Genomic DNA, 27,238 nt, shown 5'->3' with positions numbered 1-27,238 from the left:
GGTCCGGCGCGGCCCTATTCTTTACTTGGGCAGCCGGGCGCCCGCAATGGCACCCACGGCGGCAACAGGCAGTTCCGCCCAGGCTCCGCTCAGGTGTCTGGCTGGGGCTGTGGGAGTTGCTGCCGCCGGTGCGGCCCCAGTCCCGCCGCCTCAGGAAGGGAAAGGCAAGCGCTTTTTGCCTTTCCCTTCCCGGCTGGGGCTGTTGGGAGTTGCTGCCGCCGGTGCGGCCCCAGTCCCGCGTCGCCGGGAAGGGAAAGGCAAAGCGCTTGCCTTCCTTCCGGCTGGGGCTGTTGGGAATTGCTGCCGCCGGTGCGGCCCCAGTCCCGCGGTCGCCTCGGGAAGGGAAAGGCCACGGCTTGGAAGGCCGCCGCTGGAGCGGTTATGCAGCCGCTGCGCTAGCATCAGATCGGGCGCGCCGGACGGTTCCGACCGAGCCCGAGCGTCTGCTTTGGCGCCTGCCCAGCGCCGCGGAGCTCCCTGTACCGGGAGAAGGGGAAGACCTCTCCGGGCGGGGCAGGGAGAGGAGCTTCTCCCGCCCGCCCCTCTTTCCACGCTCACCGGTGTCCCCGCAGGCGACCCCGCCCGCAGTCGCCGCCGCTTGAAAGAGACAGGCCGGGGTGGGTAGAAAGGTGCCGGGTGCCCTTGAGGAGAAGGTCCCGCTGCTCGCCTGTCTGCCCGCAGATGTCAGCGGAGCTTTGCCGCTGCTTCATCCGGGGTCTCTGGGCAAACACGTCCACCCGAGCGGGGCTTGTGCGCTCCGGCACGCAACGAGCACTGCCTCGGATTCCTGTCCGGTTGCCCCCTTGAGGGCGATGGCAGTAAACTGTTCCAGTAGCAGCGGCTGCTCCTCTTCCGGCTGGGCTGGTGAATTGGGATTAAAATGATTCTAGATTTACTAAACCCCAGTTACTTCTTCCTGGCCTGTCTCCTTGTTGGAGCCAACAGTGGTTTATGGTTCACTAAACCTTGGGGTACTTAGTGGGGTGTTCTGCTGAACTGTGACTGAAGCAGGCCAGTTACTTCTGCCCAGAGCACCAAGGAAAGTATCAGGATGCGGCCCAGGACCTGCATTTCAGGGGCTCCCTGGCCCTGATTAAAAAGCCAGATCTGAGCTGTGTTCAGACCAGCCTTTGCACCCTCGCCTCTCTTTGGTGGGAACTACTGGGTTCTCTGAAGAGGGGTGGGGGCTGTTTTTGGCTCTGAATGTTATCACAACTTCACGTGGGTTCTGTCCTCCTTCAGGGCGGTCTGAATCAACCCGCCAGGCCAGAGTTGTAATTTGTTGCCTGGCTTCCTGCAATCACAACTACCCCACTACTCCAGGGTCAGATGGAGCAGAGACCTCATCAGGCTGGCCTCTCCGCCCCTCTTCTCAAGAGCCTGGAAGCTCTTTCATGTCCTTCATGTGCAGCCTGGAAGAATGAATGACTTCCAAAGCTCTGGGCTCCATCAGGCCCCTGTCAGGCGCAAGTCCCAAATGGGGGTCAGGGTGTCCCTTCTCGGGAGGGCGGAGATTGCACAAGAAGCAGGAAAGAATCCCAGAACAGCTCCTGCGTAGTCACGTGTTCCCTTTTCCCACCCTGGTGCTCCTCTCAGGTTTGCTAAAAACAAACCACCCGGGTGACCCTCCTGCCTTCTGGAGGGCACAGGCGCCGGCAGAGTCCAGAGGGGAGCACGGCGACCGTCCGGCTGGCAGGTGGGACTGCGAGCATTTGGGGGACTTGGCTGCCTCAGGACCCGCATCCCCTGCTCTCCTCGAGGGAAGCGCATCTTTCGCTCTGTGGCGGAGGAACCAGCCGGCAAGGCAACCAGGGCGCCTCAGGCGTATCAGCGAGAGGGACGATTCACGGCTGAAGGCCGGACCGGAGCCCCTCCCACCCAGCCCCTCCGGGCAGAGGGGCCGGCCTCCAGGGACCAGCCGCTCGGGCGGAGAGAATTGCTGAGCCGAAGGTGCCCTGCAAGCCTCGTTCACCAGCCCAGCCGGGAAAGAGGAGCAGCCGCTGCTACGGAACAGTTTACTGCCATCGCCCTCAAAAGGGGGCAACCGGACAGGGAATCCGAGGCAGCGCTCGCTATGCGTGCCGGAGGCGACAAAGCCCGCCGGGTGGACGTGTTGCCCAGAGACCCCGGACGAAGCAGCGGCAAAGCTCCGCTGACATCCGCGGGCAGACAGGCGAACGCGGGACCTTCTCCTCCAAGGGCGCCCGGCGCTTTCACCCACCCCGGCCCGTCTCTTTCAAGCGGCGGCGACTGTGGGGCGGGGGTCGCCCTGCGGGACACCGGTGGGTGCGGAAAGAGGGGCGGGCGGGAGAAGCTCCTCTCCCTGCCCCGCCCGGGGGTCTTCCCTTCTCCCAGTACAGGGAGCTCCGCGGCGCTGGGTGGGCGCCAAAGACGACGCTCGGGCTCGGTTGGAACCGTCCGGCGCGCCCGATCCGATGCTAGCGCAGTGGCTGCGCGCAGCTTCGCTCCAGCGGCGGCCTTCCAAGCCGTGGCCTTTCCCTTCCCGAGGCGATGCGGGACTGGGGCCGCACCGGCGGCAGCAACTCCCAACAGCCCCAGCCGGAAGGGAAAGGCAAAAAGCGCTTGCCTTCCCTTCCCGAGGCGACGCGGGACTGGGGCCGCACCGGGGCAGCAACTCCCAACAGCCCCAGCCGGGAGGGAAGGCAAAAGCGCTTGCCTTTCCCTTCCCGAGGCGACGCGGACTGGGGCCGCACCGGCGGCAGCAACTCCCAACAGCCCCAGCCGGGAAGGGAAAGGCAAAAGCGCTTTGCCTTTCCCTTCCCGAGGCGACGCAGGACTGGGGCCGCACCGGCGGTAGCGACTCCTGACTCAGGGGGCCTCCGAGAGAGGGGAAGAGAGTGACTCCTGCCTCCGCTGTCGTCATCTTCTTCTTTTGGGTTAGTGAATCAATTAAACCTTTCATGATAGTGAGATCGCTTTCCCAAATTAATTATTTTTATTTTTGAAATTTACCAGTAGCTGCTGCATTTCCCACCCTCGGCTTATACTCGAGTCAATAAGTTTTCCCAGTTTTTTTGTGTAAAATTAGGTGCCTCGGCTTATATTCGGTCGACTTATACTCGAGTATATACGGTATCTTTCACATTGAATCAAAACAGTTTATTGATGTTTATTGTATGAGTGTTAAAAGACTTAGTTGGACTATTAGATAAATTATCATTTTTATTCTTTCCTTTTCTATGGAATTAGTTCCATATCAATCATATAAAATTTATTTGTATTGTTCATTGCACTGTTTTATAATGGGTCAGTTTAATTATTTTAATATATTATACTAATATTTATATGACTGTATGTATTTAATATTTTGAATTCCTTTTTATTTTTAATATTTCAATGCAAGGCACTGGCGGTCCTTGAAGATTATAATAGTATATAAATTTAGAAAAAAAATAGGTCAGTTGATAAGATAATGATTAGCCTTAAGAAAGCTATTAAATAGAAAGAGATTTGAATCTATTTCTGTTCAGTTGACAAGTACTACTCAAATGTCTTTGGGGGAAAGAAAACTCTTTAGCTATTTAAAAGTAATTGTATTCCTTTTTTTTAATGTGGTAGTCCCAGGAAGAATTGCAGGAGTATTGCAGATGTTCTGGAATCACCTATGTGGCCCTCATTTATGATAAAGAAGGAAATCACGTTAAAGTAAGTGTGATGGTGGCATCATGCCATAATTCCTTTCTTATCTCTGTCCAGTAAGTAAGTAAGTAAGTAAGTAAGTAAGTAAGTAAGTAAGTAAGTAAGTAAATAAATAAAAATAATAAATAAATAAATAAATAAATAAATTATATATATATATATATATATATATATATATATATATATATATATATATATATATATATATATATATATATATATATATATATATGTATGGTGTTCGCTTGGTTCGGTATTTTCCCACGTCATTGTAGTTGTTCTTTTAAAGTTGTAGCAACGTTTCAGCAGAATCTCATCTGCCATCATCAGGCTTCTGTATTGTGTCCGTCTGCTGGCAGTGCTCGTTGCTACAACTTTAAAAGAACAACTACAATGACGTGGGAAAATACCCGAACCAAGCCAACACCATACATGTAAGTACCCGCGAAAACTTAAGAAAACATATATATATATATATATATATATACTCTGTCAGTTTATTTATTTATTAGAATTTTATGCCACTTTTATTTATATAAATAACCCAAGGAGATTGTGTCTAATTCTCCTTCCTCCTCCTATTTCCCCTACAACGTAAATCCTTTGAGGCAAGTTGGGCTGAGAAAGAGTGACTGGCCCAAAGTCACCCAGCCAGCTTTCATGCCTATTGCAAGTTTTGTATGAATATAACTGGAGCAGATATCAGCTATGAAGAAAGATTTTGCAAAGGCCTTGTCTTACCAGTCAGTGCTAGTTACATTCCCTAAGGGTGCTGTTTTTTTAAAGAGGTCTTTACTTGCATCTTTTCTGATTTCTGATTTAAATCTGATAATTCATTCTTTACATTTCGCAGTATAAAGGCTAAAACGCTTTGTGGGGCTATTTTGCAGGTAAAATCTTTTGAAAGGGAAAGGCAGACAGAAAAAAGAATCTTGGAATCTGATGTAGTAGATCATCTGGCCCAGAAATTGAGGACCAAATTCTATGATGAAAGAAATACCAGGTAGCAACAAGTACTATAACTTGAAGATTAAAGATTATTTGCAGGAGGAAAATGAAATACCATAAACAAAGTGCTTTTGTAGTGATTCACCTCAAAGACTATACAATGCATCATACAGTGATTTGGCTTTATTGTAATATGTCTTAAACTGAAATGTTATAAAAGTTGGGGCTGTAAGCTTGGGAAACAAATATCTTCCCTGTATAAATATTGGATGGAATTCAAATTATTTATTGTAATATGCACTGAATTGTTCCAAACTTCCATAAAGTACAAGGCTTGAGAGGTCTTTTGAAACAATAGGGCTGGAAAATGCTAAAAAATGGATCATCAACAAAGGATTAAGTCTGGATCCAACTCGGTGAATGTTACAAAGATACTGAATGAATATATGCTGAAAAGCAATCTATTATATGTTTACCACTACCTAACAGTTCTTGGTAATTTACAAATAAATGTACAAATGCTTTCAATTACTAATAAAACATCAATTTCTATCTTAATCTTTTATTTTGAAAACAGTACTGAATAATAAACTTTGATTTTTGAATCCTGTTTCAGAGAAATTTCTGATAATGTCACAACACAAAATCTAAAAGGATCATTTTCCAGTAATTCAGGTATGTAATGACTAGTGCGCTGTATTTTCAGAAATCTTGTTATTTATGTAGCAGATGTGGAGATTAAAATGGGAAAGCAGTCCTCCTCCAAGGTGGTTAAATAGAATGAAGGAAATAAATGAACGCATAACTATATTATTTTGATTAGCATTCAAATGAGACCTTTTATCATACAAGATATGTGGAGTGGGATGGGGTAGTTTAAAAAGAAGGGAATAACAGTAATAACAATAACTTGTGAATGGTCCAACATTGAAAATCTGAATGATACAGACAGATTTTCAAACAAAACTTTTTATAGTCTTAGTTCTAGTGCGCACTTATGACAAATGAAACTTTTAACTAAATCTGCATTTCAGGTTTGTCTGAATCACACGGAACAGTAGTAATACCAAATGTGTGCATTATTCCACCAGAGAAGTTGTCAACAAGTGTCAAACGACGTTATGAAGCTCAGGTATTATAGATGTATAAATCCCTGCATGTCACTTTTGCATTAAGAATAGTTAACAGGTATATTTGCTTAATATAAAAATAAAACCTTCTCTGTGTGACTATGTTTGTTAATTATTTTTATCCAATGTGACTTCCAGGTACAAACCAAACTACAAGCTTGCTTTACTAATTTCCCGTTGAAGCTGAGTGAAGTTGAAATTTTAGCAGTAAGTTACTTTGCTTTTTTTACAACAAACCAATTGTATCTAATAACTGGATAAGAAACTGGATAAGTAACTAGAACTTAGAATAATATTGTCACTTTGAATATACACTAATCGGCATACATTAAAATGAAATGTCATTGCATACAGCTCTCTATTTAAAGCCGTGTCGGAGGTACAGATGTAATTTCCAGGAATCAATTTGTTTCATTGATGGTAAATTTCCTTTTCATTTATATGAAATCCATTGAAATCACTTTCTTTGTCCTGAGTCTTTCTAAAACCTTTAAATGATTGCCTCTTGTAACTTTCCCGCAACAAAAGGCAATAATGGGCATTTGGAGCATTGAGTATGGGAAAGGAGTGACTCCATATTAGGGACTTAATTGACCTATTAATTTCTTAACTAAGCCTGGGCCAGAATATTCTGAAGGGAATCCAAAACCTCTTTTAGAACCCCTGTAATGTCAGAGTTTAGACTTTCAAGCTCAGTTCTGGTTGGGATTTGGGAATTTATTTATTGGTCATCAGAATCTGGTATGAATATGAATCTGTATGACTACAGATCAGAGCTTCTGATGTTTTTATTCTTTCTTGCAGCAAATGAGTAGAGCTTGAGGATATTTAATCTAATTAATTTTTGTGCTGATAAGGAGTCCAAAATTTGGATGCCTTATAGATCTAGCCTTATGCAATATCCAATTTAACATGGACTAAATGAAACAAATGTAACTCTAACTCATAATTTATGTCATCATAATGATTCAGTGTTTATTTATTTTTTTCAGGTTGATCTACCAAAGGAAACTATAATACACTTCTTATCATTAGAGGTAAACCTAGGAATTAAGTTACTGGCCTTTACTGGTGGATTTAATTAATGAATTTTTTAAAAGCTTAAATAAAGTTGAACATTTATTGTATACAGTAAGCAAAATCTCATTCCGGCATAGAAGAAATTTAATGTCCCCATTTTTATAAGTTGTTTTTCCAAGAAATCAAAGATTATAATTTCTATTTACACCCCCAAAATATATAATAAAAGCATCCTGATGTTCTCAGCATTACTTTTTTCACAGTCCCTGTTTCAGACTAAGAAATTGGTTTCAATATTTTCCATCTTCTCAGTTTGATGACCAATCTTTCTATACAACTGTGAAACAATTGATGTCTCGATTACCGAAGCAAAGATATATTAAACAAGTTTGTGATGAAATCTATACCATCAAAATTGAAAAAAAGTAAGTATTCCTAGGCATACTAGCTGTCAACTCATAAAACGTTTTGTATATACAATGTTTTATAGTTGACAACAGAAAGGGGGGGGGGGTTTCAAAGAGCAGGCAGCAGTGTGGAAATGAAAGTACATTCCATTCATATTTTCTTCAAACACTGATTAGATGACTGAAGCTTCTGCCATGCAAAAATCTAATCGGAGAGCATAATTGATGACTCTTGGCTATGGACTTTTTTTGTTGGATGATATACCCAGAGGGGTGGGGGTAGGGAAGCAGGATGAAGGGTGACAGTGAATTACGTATCTCAGAGTTGGCTACACCCAGGTAAATGCCAGATGTAGAATGTTACCTTCAAATAAATCTTTTTTAGTTTTAGGAGTGTGGCTTGAGGCTCATGATTTAATTGGAGTAAGTGCCAGAATCCTGACACTAGCAATATAGTATAAGACTCTCATGTTGAATCACATGACATTTTGTGACATTTTTCCCATTCGCAGAGCTGGGATGGGCATGTCCTGTGCGTGACACATCCATCCCACGGGCCTCCAGTTTGACACCCCTGGTATAAACATTGCAAGAGTTCTATAGTATCAAAGACTGACATTAGACTCTAGTGTTAAAAGGCCACTAAGTTCTCCCTTTGTGAGATTCACTAAAGCAACTGCAATCTTGGACCATTATAATGTGAAGTCCTGAATCATACGGCATTATGATTTCAGTTGGGATAGAAGATCTTGTAGAATAAAGATAAATTTGTCCAATAGCTGTTTGACAAATTTATTTGGTTTCCTGATGAGGAAGCCTAACACAAATTTGAAATACAATAGCATCTTTTACCAAAATTGACTTAAGTTTTCTCAACTTTCTTCCTGTTTTATTTCTTGCAGAGTACCTGTCCTTGTTCTCTACAGTTACAAAGACGACTACTACAAAATCCTGTTTTAGTTATAAGTCAGGATTAAAGTCAGGATAATGAATGGGACAAAATGTGTGCTTCCAATTATGTGAATATAAAGAAAACTTGCACTTCGTTACTGCTGATTCCCCAATCACTCCTTGAACAATCGCTGCCTTTTTAAGTATTATGTTGAGCTCATGTGCCATAGATTGGCATCTTTAAAGGTGTAAATGTTTTCAAAATATATTGTACATATCTTTTTCAAAATAAAATAATCTTCTGGTACCTTAGGATGTACTTGTTTTCGCTTAAAGTAAAATGGACAGATTGTGGCATTTGGTTATGAAAAAGTCAAGTAACTGCAATTTTCATTGTTCAGTCCATGAATCTCCTTTCACATCTTTTGCAATTGGGAAGGAAGGCTAAACAGAAAAGCAATAATCTCCAGTCATCCCACTATTGTGAACTGAAAGGAATTAATAAGTAAGAGGCTCAGACACTTGGATATCTGTGTTTTTCAGTGTAATCAACTAAGACAAGGATGTCAAACTCAAGGCCCATGGGCTGATTGTGGCCCACAATGTGGTCGGATGCAGCCCGTGGGGCCCTCCTGGTCTTCCAGTGCAAAGAGGAAAGATCAGGCCAGCGTAGCTTCGGCCCAGTTACCAAGTGTGAGGAGGAACGATAGAACCAGGGTGGCATCAGCCCGGTCTACCCAATGGAAAGAGGAAACATGTAATAATATGTTTATTTGGAGTAAAATGTATGATACCCAGGTATCACACTGTTCACACGTTGATATGTATAAGCAATATAAAATAAAACTTGACCCAAAAAATGGAAAAAAGGGAAGAGGAAACATGCCAGCAGTTTGGGGAGTGGCATCAAGATAGCCACACCCACCCAGTTGGCCATGCCCATCCAACCCCTCAATGTCAACCACAACCCTGATGTGGCCCTCAATGAAATTGAGTTTGACACCCAATCTAACACCTTCTCTAGGACCTCCTATTTTTCATAGATGGGACGTGGCTATTGGGCTTTTGTTAAATCTGGAGTTCGTGAAACAACTGATTTTAAGTTGTTTAATTTTACTTGTGTCTTTAATTTTTTGGCTTACGTTTTTTCTGCGTTCTACATAGCACTGCTTCCCCAAAAGGGTATATTGTAATTTGTTAAAGGGATGCTTGCACATGAATGCAGGCATGGCCAAATTACTCAGACATGGGTACAGTGGCAACCTTTCCCCCAGCATTTAGTGGGGGGGAAGCTTACCCAAATAGCTGATGCTAAGGTTTGTTTTTTTTCTCGGAATGATAGTGCTAGATCATTAAGCATTTAAAATTTTATTATGTACAGTATGTCAAGATTAAGGACATGGAGAAGAACTGAAAGAAGGAAAAAACAAGTACTTCTAAAGGAGTAATCCCAGCTGTTGTTCCTTCAATTATATGCACATATCACAAAATAAGTAAACCAAAGTATAGGAAAGGCAGCACTACATATCATTTTTCATAAACAATTAGTTCTAAGATTGCTGTATTTTTCCTGGATCTCCAACTCGCCACTGGGCAGGGGTGTTTGTTTCTTCTACCAATGACAAAGATGAAATGGAACTCCTACTTTTTAAAAGCCTATCTGAGAAAGAAATCTTCCTCTTCCTGATTGACTATTTAATAATTTTTGTCATTCCTGCTTCAATTTGAACCTTTAGTCAAGAATGATCCTTGACTCTATTTGTTGAGAAAGGTAGTTTACTAAAGATCAAGTGAAATGCAATAAAGCAAAGCCAGAACTGAAATTCATGTGCCAAATCTGGAACTGAAAATTTATCGCTGCTTAGGCACTTCCCCTTGCTGGGCCCCTCCATCGTCCAATCAATTTCTAATATGTTTTTGAAATGTTCACTCTGATGGTAGGCTGGCTTGCAGCTGCATTCTTCTCATATCCGACCGACTTTGAAATGCCACCTTCACTTTCTTAACTTTCACTTTCCCCCCAGGCACCTCACCTCCCTCTCGCCCTTTCCCCAAGGTTCATGATAGACTGGCACTGGATGATCACTGAGAGCAGGTGTAAGGTGGCAGTATTGAGAGTTTTTCTTGTATTTCGATTGTCTTTGCTTACTACTTAGATTGATACATGTAGGACTGATAGCTCAGATACAGACTTTTAAATACCTTTCAGCCTAAAGTCTTTTAAAAAGAGATTTTTTTTCCATTCAGTATAAAGACACAGGCTAGTTCATTATTCATACAACATTTAACATAAAACTACAGAATTACATTATACTAAGTATAAAGATAGCTCTATAGCAGCATCAATCATTCGTACTTATTGATCATAAGGGTTAACTGCACCTAGCCATGAGTATGGGTTTTCTTAACCAGTTAGGTTCTTTAAAATGGCTCTTCTGCTGACCAAGTTTCCATTAATGTACTTGCACAAAGGATTCCCTGAATATCACATTTTTCCAATATTTTAGTTGCCAAATTTTGTCTCGCTGGAAAAAACCTATACAAGAATATAGTCAAACTGTAACATTTTTTAATAAAAAATATGTATCATCTATAGCTGTGGACCAAATTCACTTCCATAACTATAATAAGATGCATGTTTCTAATTATAATCCTCTAGTTTCCACACAAGTCCCCTTGAATCAAACTGTTTTTGACATTAAGGGCAAATATTTAAAAATTAAGATACTAGTAACTGAAATTTATTTCAATGCTTTTACCTAGTAGATAAGCAAACTTTACCATTTTTAGTTCTTTGCTTCTCTTCTAAATCCCACAGCAGCAATTGAAACTTGCATATAACTATTTTAATCTGTTGATTCCAGAATTGTTTCAAGAGTGTAAAACTTGCTTAAGATTAGCTTGGTCACTTGCCTGCCACCATAAAGTAGTATTTTAAAATTCTAGAAAACTTATTTTGTGAAATGCGTAACAAAAGTAACAGATGTGCTCACCAGTTCACTATATAAAAAAACCTATGTTAAGCACAAGCATAGTAAATGCTCCTTAGAAACTCAGATCTATAAAGCGTTGACAATCCATTTCCACTTGTAACACAAGTTTTAAAAGCGTATCTGAGAAGGAAGTCTTCCTCTTCCTGATTGGCTATTTCACAATTTTTGTCAATCCTGCCTCAACTTGAACATTTAGGCAAGAATAATCCTTGACTTTGTTTGCTGAAAAAATATACAGTAGTTTACTAAAGGTCAAGTGAAATACAGTAAAGCAAAACCAGAACTGAAATTTATTCTCAACCTTCATTTCACTCAAAACTTTTGCACATACTAAACACAAACTGTTACATCAAAATTATTTTTCTGAGTAAAGATATTCCAGTAATACTTATTGAAATAAGTCAAAGGTATGGAACAAATCAGGTGCGCAAATTTATGCATTAGATTTATTTTTGTGTATCACAATCCTGAGAGCATTCTCTCTATAAGAAGCTTATTGTTCAGTTACTACCTGGAAATGAAGTCAAAAGTGGTTACATAAAGAAAAAATGTGGGGAAAAACATGGGTCCATTCTTTGGAGAAATGTTTTTTATATCATTGTGTTGCTTTACTTTTCTTGTTTTTGCTTTTCTTGTCTTTCTTCTTTAAACCATCCATATTGGCTCTAATCAAATTTGAATATGCCTGCAATCAAAAACAAGTTTTTTTAAAAAAAAAAACAAGTTTCAAGAAATTGCTAATATTTGACTCAAAATATTTGCAGAGATAAAGCAGCTACACATTTCTATAGGGTTCCAATTACTCAGTCTTACATTCAGTGTAAAAATTAGAAATTATTTGATTAAAAATCTGAAGTCTATGTGAATAGATACAAACTTACCATCTGGAATTTGTTAACTTCCCTTGAACTCACCTGTAAGAAATCAATTACATGATAGAATTATTGGATGATCAACCAATATATTCAAAAACAGCTGATTGTGATTATCACAAAATTCAGATAAATAAGAATTGATACATTAAGTACTAGCTTTGGTGCATTGGTTAAATGCTGAACTAAAAACCAGGAATATTATGAATATTAGGTCTCCCTTAGGTATGAAAGTTACCTGGGTAAGTCATATTTTCTCAGTCCAATCCACCTAACAGGACTATAGAGAAAACAGGAGTAAGAGGATAATTCATCTAACCATGAGGTGTACAAAATAATAGAATAATAGGGGCCTTAGCTGCAATTCCAAAACATCTCGGTACCACTTGAACACCATTGCATTGACAAAATCACCATTAGTCAATTGCAAAGCAGCTTTATTTGGAACAGTTTGCATCTTTTTACGCGATCAAATAACATCTTTCCATCCTAAATATTTGGGAAGGACTGAATGTGTGGATAAAAATGCCTAATCTAGTCTAATCATATGGCTGTGTGACCAACAATTTACAGTCAAAGTTACAAGTTCATTATATAAATCATGTACATATAAAGGTGACCAATGAAATCTCTTTGAAAAGTATAATTAATAATTCTGAAATCATACTGAAAATCAAACAATGTTGAGTTTGCAATAATTAAAATAAGTAATAATTACAATAGATACATTTTTAGTTCACTAGGTGTTGGCAAGAAATATATTTGCAACCTGATATACTTTAACTGCACTACTGTACCAGTTTTTGAGCAAAACCAGATCTTTTTCATGCTTTTGTTATATTCTTGTTACTTCTTTGTAACAAAGCCTTGAAGTTATTGGAAGCCTCAATTGGTACAAAACGTACAAATTAAACTGATGACTGGTGCACAGAGCGAGGCCCATATTTTGCCCAAATTGAAATAGCTAGGTTTTTACCAGTTGTTTTCTGAGCACATTTAAAGTTCCAAATAAACTTGCATAACTCAGGGGAAAGAGCCACATTGATAAATTAAAAATAAATGTGGACCACAGCAGAGTAGCTGATGAACCAATCGGCTGTTCAGCAGCTAGTGACACATCAGCGATGGGTTGGTAGTGTTGCTGAGGTATGGAGGTACTCAGTGGCGTGTCCTTCAGGGTGACAATTTGAGTGTTTTAAAAAATACCAGCAGATTGCATGCTACGCATCACTGGTTGTAGGTTCAAATTATCTGAACCCCATCTTTCTTTGTACTGATCTTAATTACTATAGTCAATAACCAAGCCTCTTAAAGATACTTGTGCTCCACAGGTTCATCTACTGAATAAGCTGTATATCCATCACTCATACTGCTTTCAGGAAGTGCTGAAAGCATTTCTCTTTCTAGACCTTTTAATTCCTTTGAACTTGATTATTCTGTTTTTGATAATTGTCTAAATTTCATTTTAAAGTGTTAGCTACCTTGAGGGTGAAAGTTAGCCTGCTTGTAACTTGAAATACATAAAATAAAATTCATTACCTATTTTATATAAAGTCTTTCTCCCCCCACTTACATAAAAATGCAATGGTGAAAAAAACATTCTTTCATAAAAGAATAGCACCTACCACTGTGCTTATTTTTTTCTTCCCATCTGTGGCTCTAAGAAGACATTTGTTGTCTACAGGCTCAAAAGTCTCAAGATGGCCCTTCCGTGGAATTGGTCTTGTCCTACCATCGTCTACATTAAACAGAAGCATCAAAGTTATATATTGTATTTAGCAAAACTAGCAAATTAAATTATATAACATCCAAAGATAGCAAGATAATTTTTAATAAAATACATTTCTCCATTTTTGAATGTGCTTCATATATTAGAAATCTAAAAGTGCAGATTGGGAGGCAAGAATTTTGTTAGAATGCTAGTTATTATATTAAGCTGGGCACAATAATAAGGTTGCACAATATTAAACACAGGTGAAGCTGTTCTTTAATGCTTAAAGGAGCCAACTCCCCAGTTGTGGCAATGCCATTACAGATTGCTCATTTGAAAGCAAACATTATTCCTCCCATGCTACAAGACCAAAAACAACGTTTTTCCTTAGAGAATTTATTATCTTTTCATAATGTTTATGATTTAAGCAAGGGGGGAGAATAAAAATTGGCTTGCTCTTTTTTTGTTACCCCAATACCAGGTGAATTGGAGGCAAGATACCTTAGAAAACCCTATTATTGTTATATTCCTTTTCTCCCATCCACTATTCCAGTGTTTCTCAATCATAGCAATTTGTGTGGAGTTCTATTCTCAGAATTTCCCAGTTAAAGGCTATTTTCAAAAATGGGTGCACACAGTTTTCTCTGTGAAAACTGTTAGGAAAAAGCTAGACGTTTCTATCCAATAAGAGGACAATATTCAGATTAAGGGAAAATATACTTAAGAAGCATTAAACACCCCTGACTACAGTACAGATCTAAATCAGTTTTTCCCCATAGATTAAGTTTGATGTAATTACCTCTTATATTATTCCTGATTACTGAAGTTGCTACTTACCCATTTACTAACTGAATTGCAGTTCCACTACTCAGCACAGTAGAATCTTCATCTGATTTGTTATGAGAAAATATTGATAAGCTAATGTGAGACAAACAGGAATGTAATACTTACATTTTTTTAATGTTATATAGACACTGCCTGTGGTCCTGCATTTCTGAAAAAGCCTGGTCAGCTCTGTCAAGAACTGCAAAAAAACAAACAAACCATCTGTTATAAAGATCACAATTTTGAATTATTTTCTTTTTCCAGCTAGTGAACAATCTGATCCAAAAGCTTTGTCACACCAAATATTGCAACAGCTGCCCTTGACTATTCAACTACAGCATTATCATCTATTTATGGAGCTAGATACACACACTGAATCTACACCTTTCACTGCTCCTTACTCCCCGACCAAAGAGATTCTAACTTGCATTAAGCTGGACCTCTTGTTACATCACAGCCAATACTCTTTCAGGTGCAATGTATTGTAAACTATTTCAAACGAGCCCCGTACGCAATCGATTTTTCCATGACAAGGAGTATTCAACAAGGACGTTGACAGTTGCCAAATTAGGTGGGGCCATAAAAGGAAGTGACACGTAGTAGCAAAGAATTGATGCTATGGGTTGGAGCTTCTGGTATTCATTAGGCATTTAAGCGGCCCCCGTGCAAATAAATACCGTTGTGGGGGGAGGGGGGCTTAGCAACTTTCAAGAATGACATAATATTATCAGAGGGAAGTGATGGGCGCTCCTCCCTGGCTGTCCAATCACTAGACCCGATGCAGAAGAGAGATAAGGCCTCTGGAACTGCCACCTTCTTTTTGTTTAACTGTTCCCCCCACCCATCCCACGGCCGCCTATTCTGCTCCACACAGCAAGCAACTGCGGGAGGGCAGCCTTCCCCCCTACAAAGGTGCCAGGTCGGAGGACATTTGCACCCATAGCAACGGGGCTTTGCGAGCTCAAAGAGCGGGCCCTTCCCTTAAAAGGCAAAAAAAAACAAAAAAAAACCAGGATGGAGCGTTAGGCCGCGGCACCTGCTCGCTCTCCAGCAGCACCATCGCCCCGCGCGCTTCTTCCCAGCAGCTGACGCAAACGCAGCCCTCTCCCAACCGCCGCCGAATGGACGGACACCCGGTCAGGAAACGGAAGTTGCGAGGACATGAGAGGCGGAAACTCGAGAAAGAACCTCCCTCTTTTTTCTCTCTGCTGCCCCCCGCAGGGCTCCAGACGGAATTGCACGCACAACTGTTCTCGAAATCGGAGGCCCCTTTGCGTGGGTCAGCCGCGAAGAAGTCGATTCGAGCTGATTCGTCACGACTTTTCCGCTGCGCGCGCAGTGGAAGCTGAAGTCTGCCGGGTGGGAGGGGGGCTGCGCTTGATAAGCGAGGTCTGCCCTCCGATCCCTTTTAAAAGGAGAAGAACCCCAGTAGTGGTATATAGAAGATAGTCCCACCTCACCCCACCCCAGGTGTTAGGACTGCTGAAAGTGGGCTGCCAAAAAAATCTGCACGGCCACAAGATTACAGTGATAAATTGTTTCTTTTTTTTCCTTTTTCTTTTTTAGTATTGGCTAAGTTTTGACAACCCATATCCAGTAAATCCTTAATTGCCATATTTTGAAAACTATGGAAATTACCATCAATGGGTAGATGGTGAGGAGCAATACTGAAACTTAATAAAAGCCCTTGCTATTATATTTATTATTTTATTTTATATTTTATTTATTTTGGTTCTTTTCAGGCCCTGGATTCCTGACCATTGCTTGGACAAGTCCCTGCATTTTTCCTGGCAGGATTTTCAGAAGTGCTATTGCCTCCTTCCTAAGGTTTAGAGCAGGGGTCCCCAAACATGGCAACTTTAAGACTTGTGGCACTTCAAGTCCACAAGTCTAAAAGTTACCAAGTTTGGGGAGCCCTGCCTCAAACTATAGTGTGAAATAGAGCAGGTGGTATCATCTTCCAAAAAATCAGCCTTGCGTAGAAATGCATTTTGCCATTCTAACTTGGGGAGGCGCTGTGACTTCACAGCAAAATGAGAGTTACTACTGTACTTTGTTGAGGAGGCAATTTTAAGACTTGTGGACTTCAACTCCAGCCAGAGCTGGCCTGTGAATTCTGGGGGTTGAAGTCCACAAGTCTTAAAGTTGCCAAGTTTGGAGACCTCTGGTTTAGAAAAAAATGGCCGGCCCAATAGCCACCCTGCTTGCTTCATGTCAGTTGGGACTAGAACTCACGGTTTTCCACTTTCTAATCTGATGCTGTAACTGCTACATCAAAAATCACACAAAAATCATCACACAAAAATCATCACACAAAAATCATCACACAAAAATCACACAAAAATCATCACAACGATGGAATCCCCAATTATAACTTCAAAAAAGGCAACTATGATCTTATAAACAACGATCTCTCATCCCTTGATTGGCAATTTCTATTCTCTGGATGCAATACTATAGAAGACCATTATAACATATTTTTATTTGAAGTCAAAAGAGTCATCAAACTATATGTACCCTTAACAACTCTCAAAACCAGAAAAAACAAATTACCCAAAACAATAAGGAAGCTTCAATCCAAAAAGAAATCACTTGGTGGAAAAGCAAATCTGGTCACGTTGCCAACTTCAAAAGCCGATACAAAAATTTATGCCACCAGATAAAAACTGAATGCACCAATTATCACATTCTTTCTATGCACCTATTTCACCCGCGCTTTCTACAATTTTGTAAACAACAAACTAAAAGACTCAAGGTCCATCCCACCCCTGAAAGGACCTAATGGTAAAGACTGCCACGATGACACTATTAAAGCCAATCTCTTTAACACATTCTTTGGCTCAGTATTTGTAAACAGCAATGGATCATGCCCAGTATTTCCTAGTCGAACCACAGACAACTACAATGATCTAATACATATCGATTTTACAGAAGACAATGTTGAAAAAGCACTACACAATCTAAAACCATCTCTATCTATTGGACCGGATGGTATATTTGCCTACTTCTTAAAAAAGCTATCCACTGCCATAGCCGAACCTCTAAGCATAATCTTTGAAAAATCTTTCAAGACCAGCTCCTTGCCAAAACTATGGTCACAACCCACGGTCATCCCCATCTTCAAAAAGGGAGACCCCAGCCTAGTTGAAAATTACAGACCAATCTCTTTATGTTGCATCACCTGTAAAGTTATCAATTATTAACCAATCCATCATCCTCCACTTAGAAACAAACAACCTACTCTCTAATAAACAGTTTGGTTTCAGGTTAAAAACTATCATGTAATCTGCAACTCTTACACTGCAAAAACATCTGGACTACACAACTCCATCAGGGCAAAGCAATAGATGCAATCTACATAGACTTCTGTAAAGCCTTTGATTCAGTGGTACATGACAAACTACTCCTAAAACTAAAATCTTGTGGTATCTCTGGACACCTGCATAACTGGATAGAAGCATTCCTATCAAACAGACAACAAATGGTCAAAATTGGGAGCGTCCTGTCAAATTCAGTACCTGTTAGCAGTGGTGCCCCCAAGGCAGTGTTCTAGGACCAACTCTTTTCATACTCTACATAATGGCCTCTGTGATCATATCAAGAGCAACTGCATTCTCTTCGCTGATGATATAAAGCTATTCAACACCATAGACAATACTGCTACCCTTCAAAAAGACCTTGACTATGTATCAGAATGGTCAAACAAATGGCAACTTCAAATCTCAACAAATAAATGCTCTGTCTTACATATTGGCAAAAAAAATCAGAAAATAAAATACAGGTTGAATAGTCAAAACCTTGTTGATGATCCAAACTCTGTCAAGGACCTTGGAGAACTCATCTCAAATGATCTAAGTGCTAGAACCCACTGTAACTACATAGCCAAAAAGGCATTAAGAGTTGTTAACCTAATCTTATGTAGCTTTTTCTCTGGTAATATTACACTACTAACTACAGCATACAAAACATTTGCTAGACCAATACTCAAATACAGCTCATCAGTCTGGAACCCACATTATGTATCTGATATTAACACAGTTGAGAAAGTCCAGAAATATTTCACAAGAAGAGTTCTCCACTCCTCTACTTGTTGCAGAATACCTAGAAAAACTAGAACTACGCCGCCTGCGGTCCAATCTAAGTATAGTATATAAAATCATACATTACAATGTCCTACCAGTCAATGAATACTTCAGCTTCAACCATAACAACACAAACAGATACAAACTCAAGGTTAATCGCACCAAACTTGATTGCAGGAAATACGACTTCAGCAACAGAGTGGTCAATGTCTGGAATACTCTACCTGACTCTATGGTTTTTTTCCCCAAACCCCAAAAACTTTAACCTTAGACTTTCTACTATTGACCTCACCCCTTTCCTAAGAGGTCTGTAGGGGGCATGCATAAGCGCACCAACGTGCCTACCGTCTCTGTCCTATTGTTTCTTTTATATATTTTTCTTATATGGATCCATGTATCCATAACTATGTTTTTACTTATACCTATTATCTTGTAAGCAATTGACAAATAAAAAAATAAATAAATAAAATAAAGTCACTCTTTTTATTAGGAATTATCTCAGCCATAATAGTAGCAAAGTGGTTTTTTTCCTGTTCAAACAATGTCTGCATCCTGTCATCCATTACTTTAGGGTGATCTAGTCCCTTCTGCATAACTAGAAACCAGTGGATTAACTGCAAGGATGCTACATGTTAGATAAAGTCATTCAGATCTAGCCTGAGTTGGACACTTGTTATGTAGGTGTGGTGGAATTGATTCAGAAAAACTCTTCATTTGATTGGGAGGAATTTGAGCCTGTTAGTACTGAGGAACTAAATAGAATTCCAGAGTCTTCTCCATCTGTGTTACAGACCCATGTGTCTTCTAGCAGGTTAAGGCGCCTTGGGATGTGGTTGGTTCCACTTGATAGTGAAGGCATCTTTGGATGGAGGGATTCTCTTCCCACTCCTTGGGAAGCCTTTGGTGGATCCAACAGAGCTGGATAATTTCTGTCCATTCTCCAATCTTACTTTGTTAGAGAAAGTTGCTGAGAAAGTCATTAGGCTGTAGCTTTAAAGAACCTTGGAAGAAATGAATTATCTGGACTCCATTGGATTTCAGGCCAGGAGTTAATACTGAGACTGTGTTGGCCATGCTTTCTGGTGATGTACGGCAAGCCCAGGGTGGGGAAGTGAACCCCACTTAGCCCTTTTTAATCTCTCAGCAGCCTCTGGTGTCATTAACAACAGTTCCTTTCTGGATTGGCTCAGGGGGACTGGGAAGCATAGTGTTAGAGTAGTCCTAGTCCTTCCTCAGGGATTGTTGGTGTTGTGGAGGGAGGGATCTGGTCATATCCTTTCCCTGATTTTGTTTAACATCCACTTGAAGTTAATGGTAAGGCCTTCCAATATTGAATTATATACATCTTCCTGTGACTGCCCCAGTGGTGGGATTTAAATGTTTTACTACTGATTCTGTGGGTGTGGCTTGGTGGGCATGGCTTGGTGGGCATGGCAGGGGAAGGATACATCTCCATTCCTTTCCCATTCCACTAACCTGCTTTCCAGCTCCATTCTCCTGTGCAGGCCTTCAAAAGAAGACCCAGCCAATCAGCTGGGACTCAGGAGGCAGAGAATAGATGGGGGCAGGAGCAGTCAGAGGTGGTATTTGCTGGTTCTCCCAACTACTCAAAATTTCCACTACTGGTTCTCCAGAACTGGTCAAAACCTGCTATAATATCACTTCTGGACTTCCCCAGTGAAGCTGTCTTAGGTCTGTCCAGTTTTTGGAGGCTCTGAGGATCTGGATGAAGAAAAGCAGGTTACAACTTAGGAAGAATGAGTAGCTATGGTTTTGCCCATTGGGGGAGGGGGCTGGGATCCAGTTCTGGATATTTTTTTCACCCTTGGTTCTGGATGGGATAGGATGGCACTTTCTCAGTCAGAACAGTGGTGGGATTCAAATTTTTTACTACTAGTTCTGTGGGCATAGCTTGGGGTGTGTGGCAGGGGAAGGATACTGTAAAATCTCAGTCAGAGGTGGTATTTGCCAGTTCTCCGAAATACTCAAAATTTCTGTCATCGATTCTCCAGAACTGGTCAGAGCCTGCTGAATACCACCTCTGATTCAGAGCCAGCTTGAAAGTTAGGAATCAATCAGTTTTGTATGAATTTACCCAGATGATAAGATCATATTCAAAATGGCCTCAAGCCCTAGAAGCCATATTTAGATGACATTATTAATATTTACTAATGAAGAGAATTTTTATGGCCATTGAACTCACTCGGGGTGACTCCAGGTATGTTACAGAAGAGATGTGGTTGTTAATATTTTTAGAGATTTTCAAGACACACCTTAACCTAGGTTAGTTTCTGGCACTTTATTACTTAGCAGACCTTTCAATTATTTTCTTGAAATAATACATTACCATTGATATCAATATTTTAGTGGATTATTATTTAACATGAGCTATTGCAGGTTCATAACATACAAGAAACAAGTTTGAAAAATGGTTCCTTTATTGGAATAAGTTCATCTTTGTATTTAAACCAGAGGTTTCCAAACTTGGCAACTTTAAGACTTGTGGCTGAAGAATTCTGGGAGTTGAAGTCCACAAGTCTTAAAGTTGCTAAGTTTGGGGAGCCCTGCCTTAAACCATAGTGTGAAATAAAGTAGGTGGTAAAAAGAAAGAAAATCAACCTTGGGTAGAAATGCATTTTGCCATTGTAACTTGGGGAGGCGCTGTGACTTCACAGCAAAATGAGAGTTACTACTGTACTTTGTTGAGGAGGGTGGGAAATGATGAAAAGAAGAACAGCATTAGTTCTTTATTGCAATGCAGATCCATTTCAAAGTAAGTTAGTGCTATCATAGGAAGCTCAGTGCTAAATGACCATTATTTTTTTAAAAAAAATTGTTTAAGAAGAACCATTAGAACTAGAAAAATATTTTTATTTAAAAGCAAATTTTATTAACTTTCTTTTCCAAGGGCACTATTCATATTTCTGGAATTATATGTAATTGAACTATTTTACAGAATAGAGCTATTTCCTATGGTTGTTAAGGATATGCTCTTTATAGTGAGAAGTATTTAAACAATAATCAGTTCTACAAGTTTTTTATCATTTAATTGTCCATTTTATTTGCTTGTCATATGGTGTCTAGAATCAAGAAAAGTACATCACATTCTTAATTAGCTTTACAGTTCATTTCTTTTCAAAGCTGTTCAATATTATGAATCCAAGTGGAGACTATAAACTACAAGTTTGCATTAAAATAAGAAAGGCTTTTAAAAATAATAAGGCTGTTGAGCCTTTAACAATTACGTTAGAGCTATAGATTTCACAAATAGAGTGTTTTTCTTGCCTCAGCTAATTAATTTCTCCTTGCTACAAAAGTGTTAAAAATTGTGCAAGACTAAAAGAAAAACAGTTGGCAAACAAATCAAAAGTTTTGTAGGTCAACTGGCAAGACTGAATTAGAAGTTTACGCTGGGGAATTGCATAATACAAAGCAGCAAAGTGTATTTCAAGGTCACTCTTTGTAATAGATCCTAGAAAAGCCAGAATTCTTTGGTTCGTGAGAGACAGCTATTTGGAGACTGTTGTTCTCACAAGCTCCTGAGAAAATAAAAGATTGCAGGAACTGCATCCAATATAACACAGGGCAAATCCAAATAGTTGTAGTCTTTGCTACTGAAAAGAAGATAAACAAGCCTGGCCCCAGCAATGAGAGTGACTGTGAATCAGCCTCTCAGCGTGTAGATACAGGGAAGGGAACAGATGTGAGGTTTGAGAAGGCAGAACTCTCTGCATCATACAACATGCTCAGTGTCCCCTGAATTAGCCTGCCTTCTGCTGCAACAGAAGTTGATATTCTATCACCAGAAATGAAACAAATCTAGTTGACTTGCTTGGACATTCTCTTTATTTTTGTCACAGGCAGCTTAAGAGAAAAATCTGTAGAAGATTCAAGAAATGACATTTTATTTATTTATTAAATGCATATAAATTATAGAAATTATAAATTTGTAGATATATATTGTATTTTCACTAAGGCTTGAATTTCTCACAGTACAACTTTAAAGCAGAGGTAACAAACTGATTTGCCTCCATTTGAATATATCACTGGAGGATTAGACTGAAAATTATTCAGCATTAAAGACAAGGATATTTTAACTGAAGCAGAGATTAAACAGCTACAAGTAGTCCTTGTTTAGCAACTGCCTCAACTGCCCGCAACGGGAAGGGAAAGGCCTCCCCCAACCAGCCGGCTGGTCTCCTCCTCCTCGGTCACACAGAACAAAGCGCTTTTTGCCTTCCCCTTCCCGAGGCGACGCGGGACTGGGGCCGCACCGCGGCAGCACCCCGACAGCCCCAGCCGGAAACCTGAGCGGAGCCCGGGCGGAACTGCCTGTTGCCGCCGTGGGCGCCGTTGCGGGCGCCCGGCTGCCCAAGTAAAGAACAGGGCTGCGCCGGAGAAGCGGAACAAAGCCGGACACCAACAGCCGCCTCCCTCGGCGCAGAAAGCCTCCCCAACCAGCCGGCCGGTCTCCTCCTCCTCGGTCACACAGAACAAACAGGCAGAGAAGGAGGAGAGCAGCTGGCCAGCCGGGAGGCCTCCTGTTGCCTTGGGAAGGGAAAGCGCTTTTGCCTTTCCCTTCCGTGCGGGCGCCCGCTGCCCAAGTAAAGAACAGGGCCGCGCCGGAGAAGCGGAGCAAAACCGGACACTAACAGCCGCCTCCTCGGCGCAGAAAGCCTCCCCAACCAGCCGGCCGGTCTCCTCCTCCTCGGTCACACAGAACAAACAGGCAGAGAAGGAGGAGAGCAGCTGGCCAGCTGGGGAGGCCTCCCGTGCTGCGAAAGAGGCAGCCAACGATCTCCGGTGCCGCCCTGCTCCACGCGCTGGCTGCTCGGACTTGCCGGGCCCGGCACATAGAACAGGGCGGTGCCGGATGTTGGAGAAGCCGAGCGGAGCCGAAGCGACCTCGGCTCGTGTTGTTTTCTGAGCCTGCGAGCCTAGAGCCAGGGCGCTTTCATTGCACGGTGGAGCTTCTTGTCTCGGGAAAAACCGGGCGTCGTTGCTGCCCCTGAGGGGAGGGCAATTCTGGGCTGCGCGATTGGGGGACTTCGTGGCTTTGGGTGGGAGTCAGGACGGACGGAGTCTGTGAAGCGGGGCTTGCCTGCCCTTGCTGGCTGCCTCTGCTTCCTTAGGGGCGGGGAAGGGGCTCATCTGGACCAAGGGTGAGTCTCCCCCTCAGTTTCCCCTGAAGGATCTTCCGTCGCTTTTGCCTTCTCCCTACATCTGGGGCTGTCGGGAGTTGCTGCCGCCAGTGCGGCTCCGGTCCCGCGTTGCCTTGGGAAGGGTGGGGCAAAACCAGGAGCCGCTGAGCCTGAGCCTCCGGTGCCGCTGCCGCTGTTGCAAAGCGCTGCCGCGGCTCTTCCTTTTTGCCTTTCCCTTCCCGAGGCGACGCGGGACTGGGGCCGCGCCGGCGGTAGCGACTCCTGACTCAGGGGCCTCCGAGGGAGGGGAAGAGAGTGACTCCTGCCTCCTGATGTCATCATCATCTTCTTCTTTTGGGTTAGTGAATCAATTAAACCTTTCATGATAGTGAGATCGTTTCCCAAATTAATTATTTTTATTTTTGAAATTTACCAGTAGCTGCTGCATTTCCCACCCTCGGCTTATACTCGAGTCAATAAGTTTTCCCAGGTTTTTTTTTTTTGTGTAAAATTAGGTGCCTCGGCTTATATTCGGGTCGACTTATACTCGAGTATATACGGTATATATGTTTTCTTAAGTTTTCGCGGGTACTTACATGTATGGTATTCAGCTTTGTTCAGGTATTTTCCCACGTCATTATAGTTGTGCTTTTAAAGTTGTAGCAACGTTTCGGTAGAATCTCATCTGCCATCATCAGGCTTCTGTATTGTGTTCATCTGTGAGTCAGACTTTTACAGTTGTTTCAGTTTTAAATTTGGGATATATATATATATATATATATATATATATATATATATATATATATATATATATATATATATATATGCAACATGAAAGTTCAAGTTTCTAAAACTAATCAAGTAAAAGTCAACTCATATTTCGGAAAATGTGAAGATTGAATGATAGAAGATTATTTTTTCAAACTGGGTCACAGACCCTTTTTCAAAGGGAGATTATAGCATTGGACAGACTATGAAGTATCAGAGCTCATGGCTTGCTTGCCAGAATATTATAGATGAGTTAATAACAGATAATGGCTCGTAGTTCATGACTCATTTGAGTAAAGCTCTTTGATCATTATGTCCAGGAACAAGACGCTATTATGAAGAAACTGGATGGGAGAAAAGGAAAATCAGTCATAATAGATTATGAGGTTCAAATTAAATGAGATATTAGGATGTTCATGGAACATTTTGACATTAAATGGCAGATCTAGATTGAGACCCAGGCTCGTGGGAAAGAAGACCTGATTGAGATCTGCCTTACACAACAGTATGAGGAACTTCTGCTGAAGAAAACTGATCTAAACATTTTTATACCACACAATCCCAAGAAAATCAGCCCACAGCAATTTCTAAAAATATTAATAAATGACAACATATTCAAATAAAACACTATAAACTTATAACACAATAAATAGCTAAAAATTAAAAAAAAACATTCAGAAATACCACATACTCAAGCACAAAATGACATGAGAGTTAAAAGACCAGACAGCAGATAAAAACACATCCTCTACGGGGTAAAGACTGAAGTATAAAATTCTTAAACACACCAAAGAAGTAGCAGACTACCATGACAGGAGGAAGAATTGCATAGGTCTCTGTGGAAAAGGCCCTGATGATAACATTTTCCATTCAATCGTGTCAGACTCTTAGCAATTCTATGGGCAAGGTCTGTCCAGATCTTCTGATCTTGCACTACTTCTTTGAGTTTTGGAAAAGGCTCTACCTTAACAGATTCCCACAAATCTTCCTTGTGGGCTGTATGCATAAAGAGTGCAAGAGTGAGTGAGTGAGTGAGTTTGATATAGTAGTTAAAGCCTCAGATTAGAAACTGGGAGACTGTGTGTTCTAGTGCCACCTTGGGCACAAAACCAGTTGGGTAACCTTGAACTTGTCTTTCTTTCAGCCCTAGGAAGGAGAAAAACTTTGCTAAGGAAGCTGCTGGGACAGAACTCCAGGCAGTCTCAGAATTGGACACAATAGGATGGGAGGAAAAAAATGCAGGGAAAAAAACATCACTGTTTAAAGAATCTGGCACCTTGACAAATATTATATAGAGTCGGCAATGCAAAAGATATATATCTATATGCAATGAGAAGCGCTCTGAATTTGGGGGTCTTTTGGAATCAATGCATTCCTGCTGGGATATGTATCTTTGAATACAGGAAGGAAGGTGACCTCGACAGAGATCAGTTACCGAGGAGAAAAACCACAATGTAATGCAAAACAAAGAGAATGTATGCATAAGAGGTTCATAGTCACCTCCCTAATTCACATGGGTATAAGAAGGGCACACCATAATCAGACATGAAAGATTCTATTGTTATAGCAACTGTCAATAAAAGTAGTTGTGGAATTGATTTCTTGATCTGTGTTGGGCTGTTGATAATTTGACTGAAGCCAGATCAGATCTCTTTTCAAGAAGGACTGTAGCAGGCAAATTTTATGCAAATAGTAAAAGGAATATAGTACATGTAGCCCTTGACTTATGAACACAACTGAGCACAACATTTCTTTGGTTAAGTGAGACATTTGCTAAATGTCCCATTTTACAACCTTTCTTGCCACAGTTGTTAAGTTGATTAATTAGTAACCCAGTTGTTAGGTGAATCTGGTTTCCTCATGGACTTTGCTTGTCAGAAGGTCTTAAAAGTTAATCACATGATCCTGGGACACAGCAAGGGTCATAAGTATGACCCAGTTGCCAAGCATCTGAATTTTGAACACATGTTCATGGGGATGTTACAAAGGTCGTAACTGAAAAATGGTCATAAGTCTCATTTTTCAGTGCTGTTGTAACTTTGAGCAGTCACTAAACAAACTGTTATAAGTCAAGGACTCCTTGTACCATGAAACTGCAGATCTTCAGGAGAAAACAACAACCGTATTCTTAGAACAATAAGAAATCATTGGAAAAGGATAAGATTTTCTCTAACTTCATAACCTTCTGATTTGTCTGGAATCAATTTTAACCAGTCCAAGGATGAATGGCATCCTTTTGGCACCTTAGGTTACCAGATATCCAAACAGACAAAGAAAACACAGATAACTGGAAAGGAGACAAATGGGGGGATGGAAGGAAGACAGATCCAGAACGTTTTTGGATCAACAACAAAAATTACAGCAAAAATCTGCAAAAATATGTCATTAGGTGTGTATGTGTATGTATGTGTGTATATATAGTACGTACGTATGTATGTATAATTTTTTCCAGCATCAGAAAGATGATTTTCCAATCAAAATATTTTTCCAATAAATCTATATTTTCAAGAACATATGCTAGTGATAATACAGAATCAACAATGATTCTATTGACTACAATGATCATTCCGTTAAAGGGCCAGGATTGGCAAATTTAGTACCAATTTTGTTTTTTGTTTTTTTTAAAAAATGACCGATTCAATTATGGTTTCTGCAGAATGAGCTCTAAACTTCTAGACTTTTCATAATACGAATGAGAAAACAAAATATGTCACTAAACACCTTGGAATAACAATGGTCTTTCCCCCTGCTATTATACTATCGGATCTGAGCTACAAAAGTGACTACAAG

General features: G+C 40.9%; 2 protein-coding genes across 5 annotated transcripts in view; one reads left to right on the top strand and one right to left on the bottom strand.

Annotated features, from left to right (window-relative positions):
- The window catches only part of EIF2AK4 (eukaryotic translation initiation factor 2 alpha kinase 4), a 44,152-nt gene extending 35,789 nt beyond the window's left edge, over positions 1-8,363 (top strand). The window contains exons 32-39 of one of the 4 annotated variants that reach the window (XR_015746742.1): positions 3,580-3,666; positions 4,551-4,663; positions 5,225-5,283; positions 5,643-5,740; positions 5,877-5,945; positions 6,731-6,775; positions 7,022-7,183; positions 8,068-8,363. Coding sequence is in view for 1 of the 4 variants with exons in the window: in XM_026664563.2 (XP_026520348.2) it covers positions 3,580-3,666; positions 4,551-4,663; positions 5,225-5,283; positions 5,643-5,740; positions 5,877-5,945; positions 6,731-6,775; positions 7,071-7,183; positions 8,068-8,125 (642 nt within the window). In the remaining 3 variants the exon portion in view is untranslated. The remainder of the gene's footprint in view (positions 1-3,579; positions 3,667-4,550; positions 4,664-5,224; positions 5,284-5,642; positions 5,741-5,876; positions 5,946-6,730; positions 6,776-7,021; positions 7,184-8,067) is intronic. The other 3 variants (XM_026664563.2, XR_015746743.1, XR_015746744.1) reach the window with 3 other exon arrangements.
- A 3,118-nt stretch (positions 8,364-11,481) lies between these two features.
- Positions 11,482-15,604, bottom strand: SRP14 (signal recognition particle 14). The gene is made up of 5 exons (XM_026664565.2): positions 15,494-15,604; positions 14,584-14,656; positions 13,547-13,659; positions 11,931-11,963; positions 11,482-11,734 (listed from the first exon to the last, which is right to left on the bottom strand). Exons 1-5 carry the CDS (start codon positions 15,515-15,517, stop codon positions 11,645-11,647), a joined length of 333 nt encoding a protein of 110 aa, XP_026520350.1. The 5' UTR covers positions 15,518-15,604; the 3' UTR covers positions 11,482-11,644.
- Between the last annotated feature and the right edge of the window lie 11,634 nt (positions 15,605-27,238).

The sequence above is a fragment of the Notechis scutatus genome, chromosome 1, assembly GCF_049901735.1.
Source record: "Notechis scutatus isolate UNSWTSFEM ecotype Mainland chromosome 1, rNotScu1.2, whole genome shotgun sequence".
In the NCBI taxonomy this organism is placed as follows: Eukaryota; Metazoa; Chordata; class Lepidosauria; order Squamata; family Elapidae; genus Notechis; species Notechis scutatus.
Note: the sequence above shows the minus strand (reverse complement) of the source record. Positions and strands in the feature narration are given on the sequence as shown.

Coding starts and splice junctions, on each gene's coding strand:
- SRP14 (XM_026664565.2), bottom strand. CDS start 15,517: ATGGTGCTGCTGGAGAGCGAGCAG. Junction 14,657..15,493: donor TGCTGCTGGAGAGCGAGCAG/GTGCCGCGGCCT, acceptor GTTTTTTTGCAG/TTCTTGACAGAGCTGACCAG. Junction 11,735..11,930: donor AAGTTAACAAATTCCAGATG/GTAAGTTTGTAT, acceptor TTTTGATTGCAG/GCATATTCAAATTTGATTAG.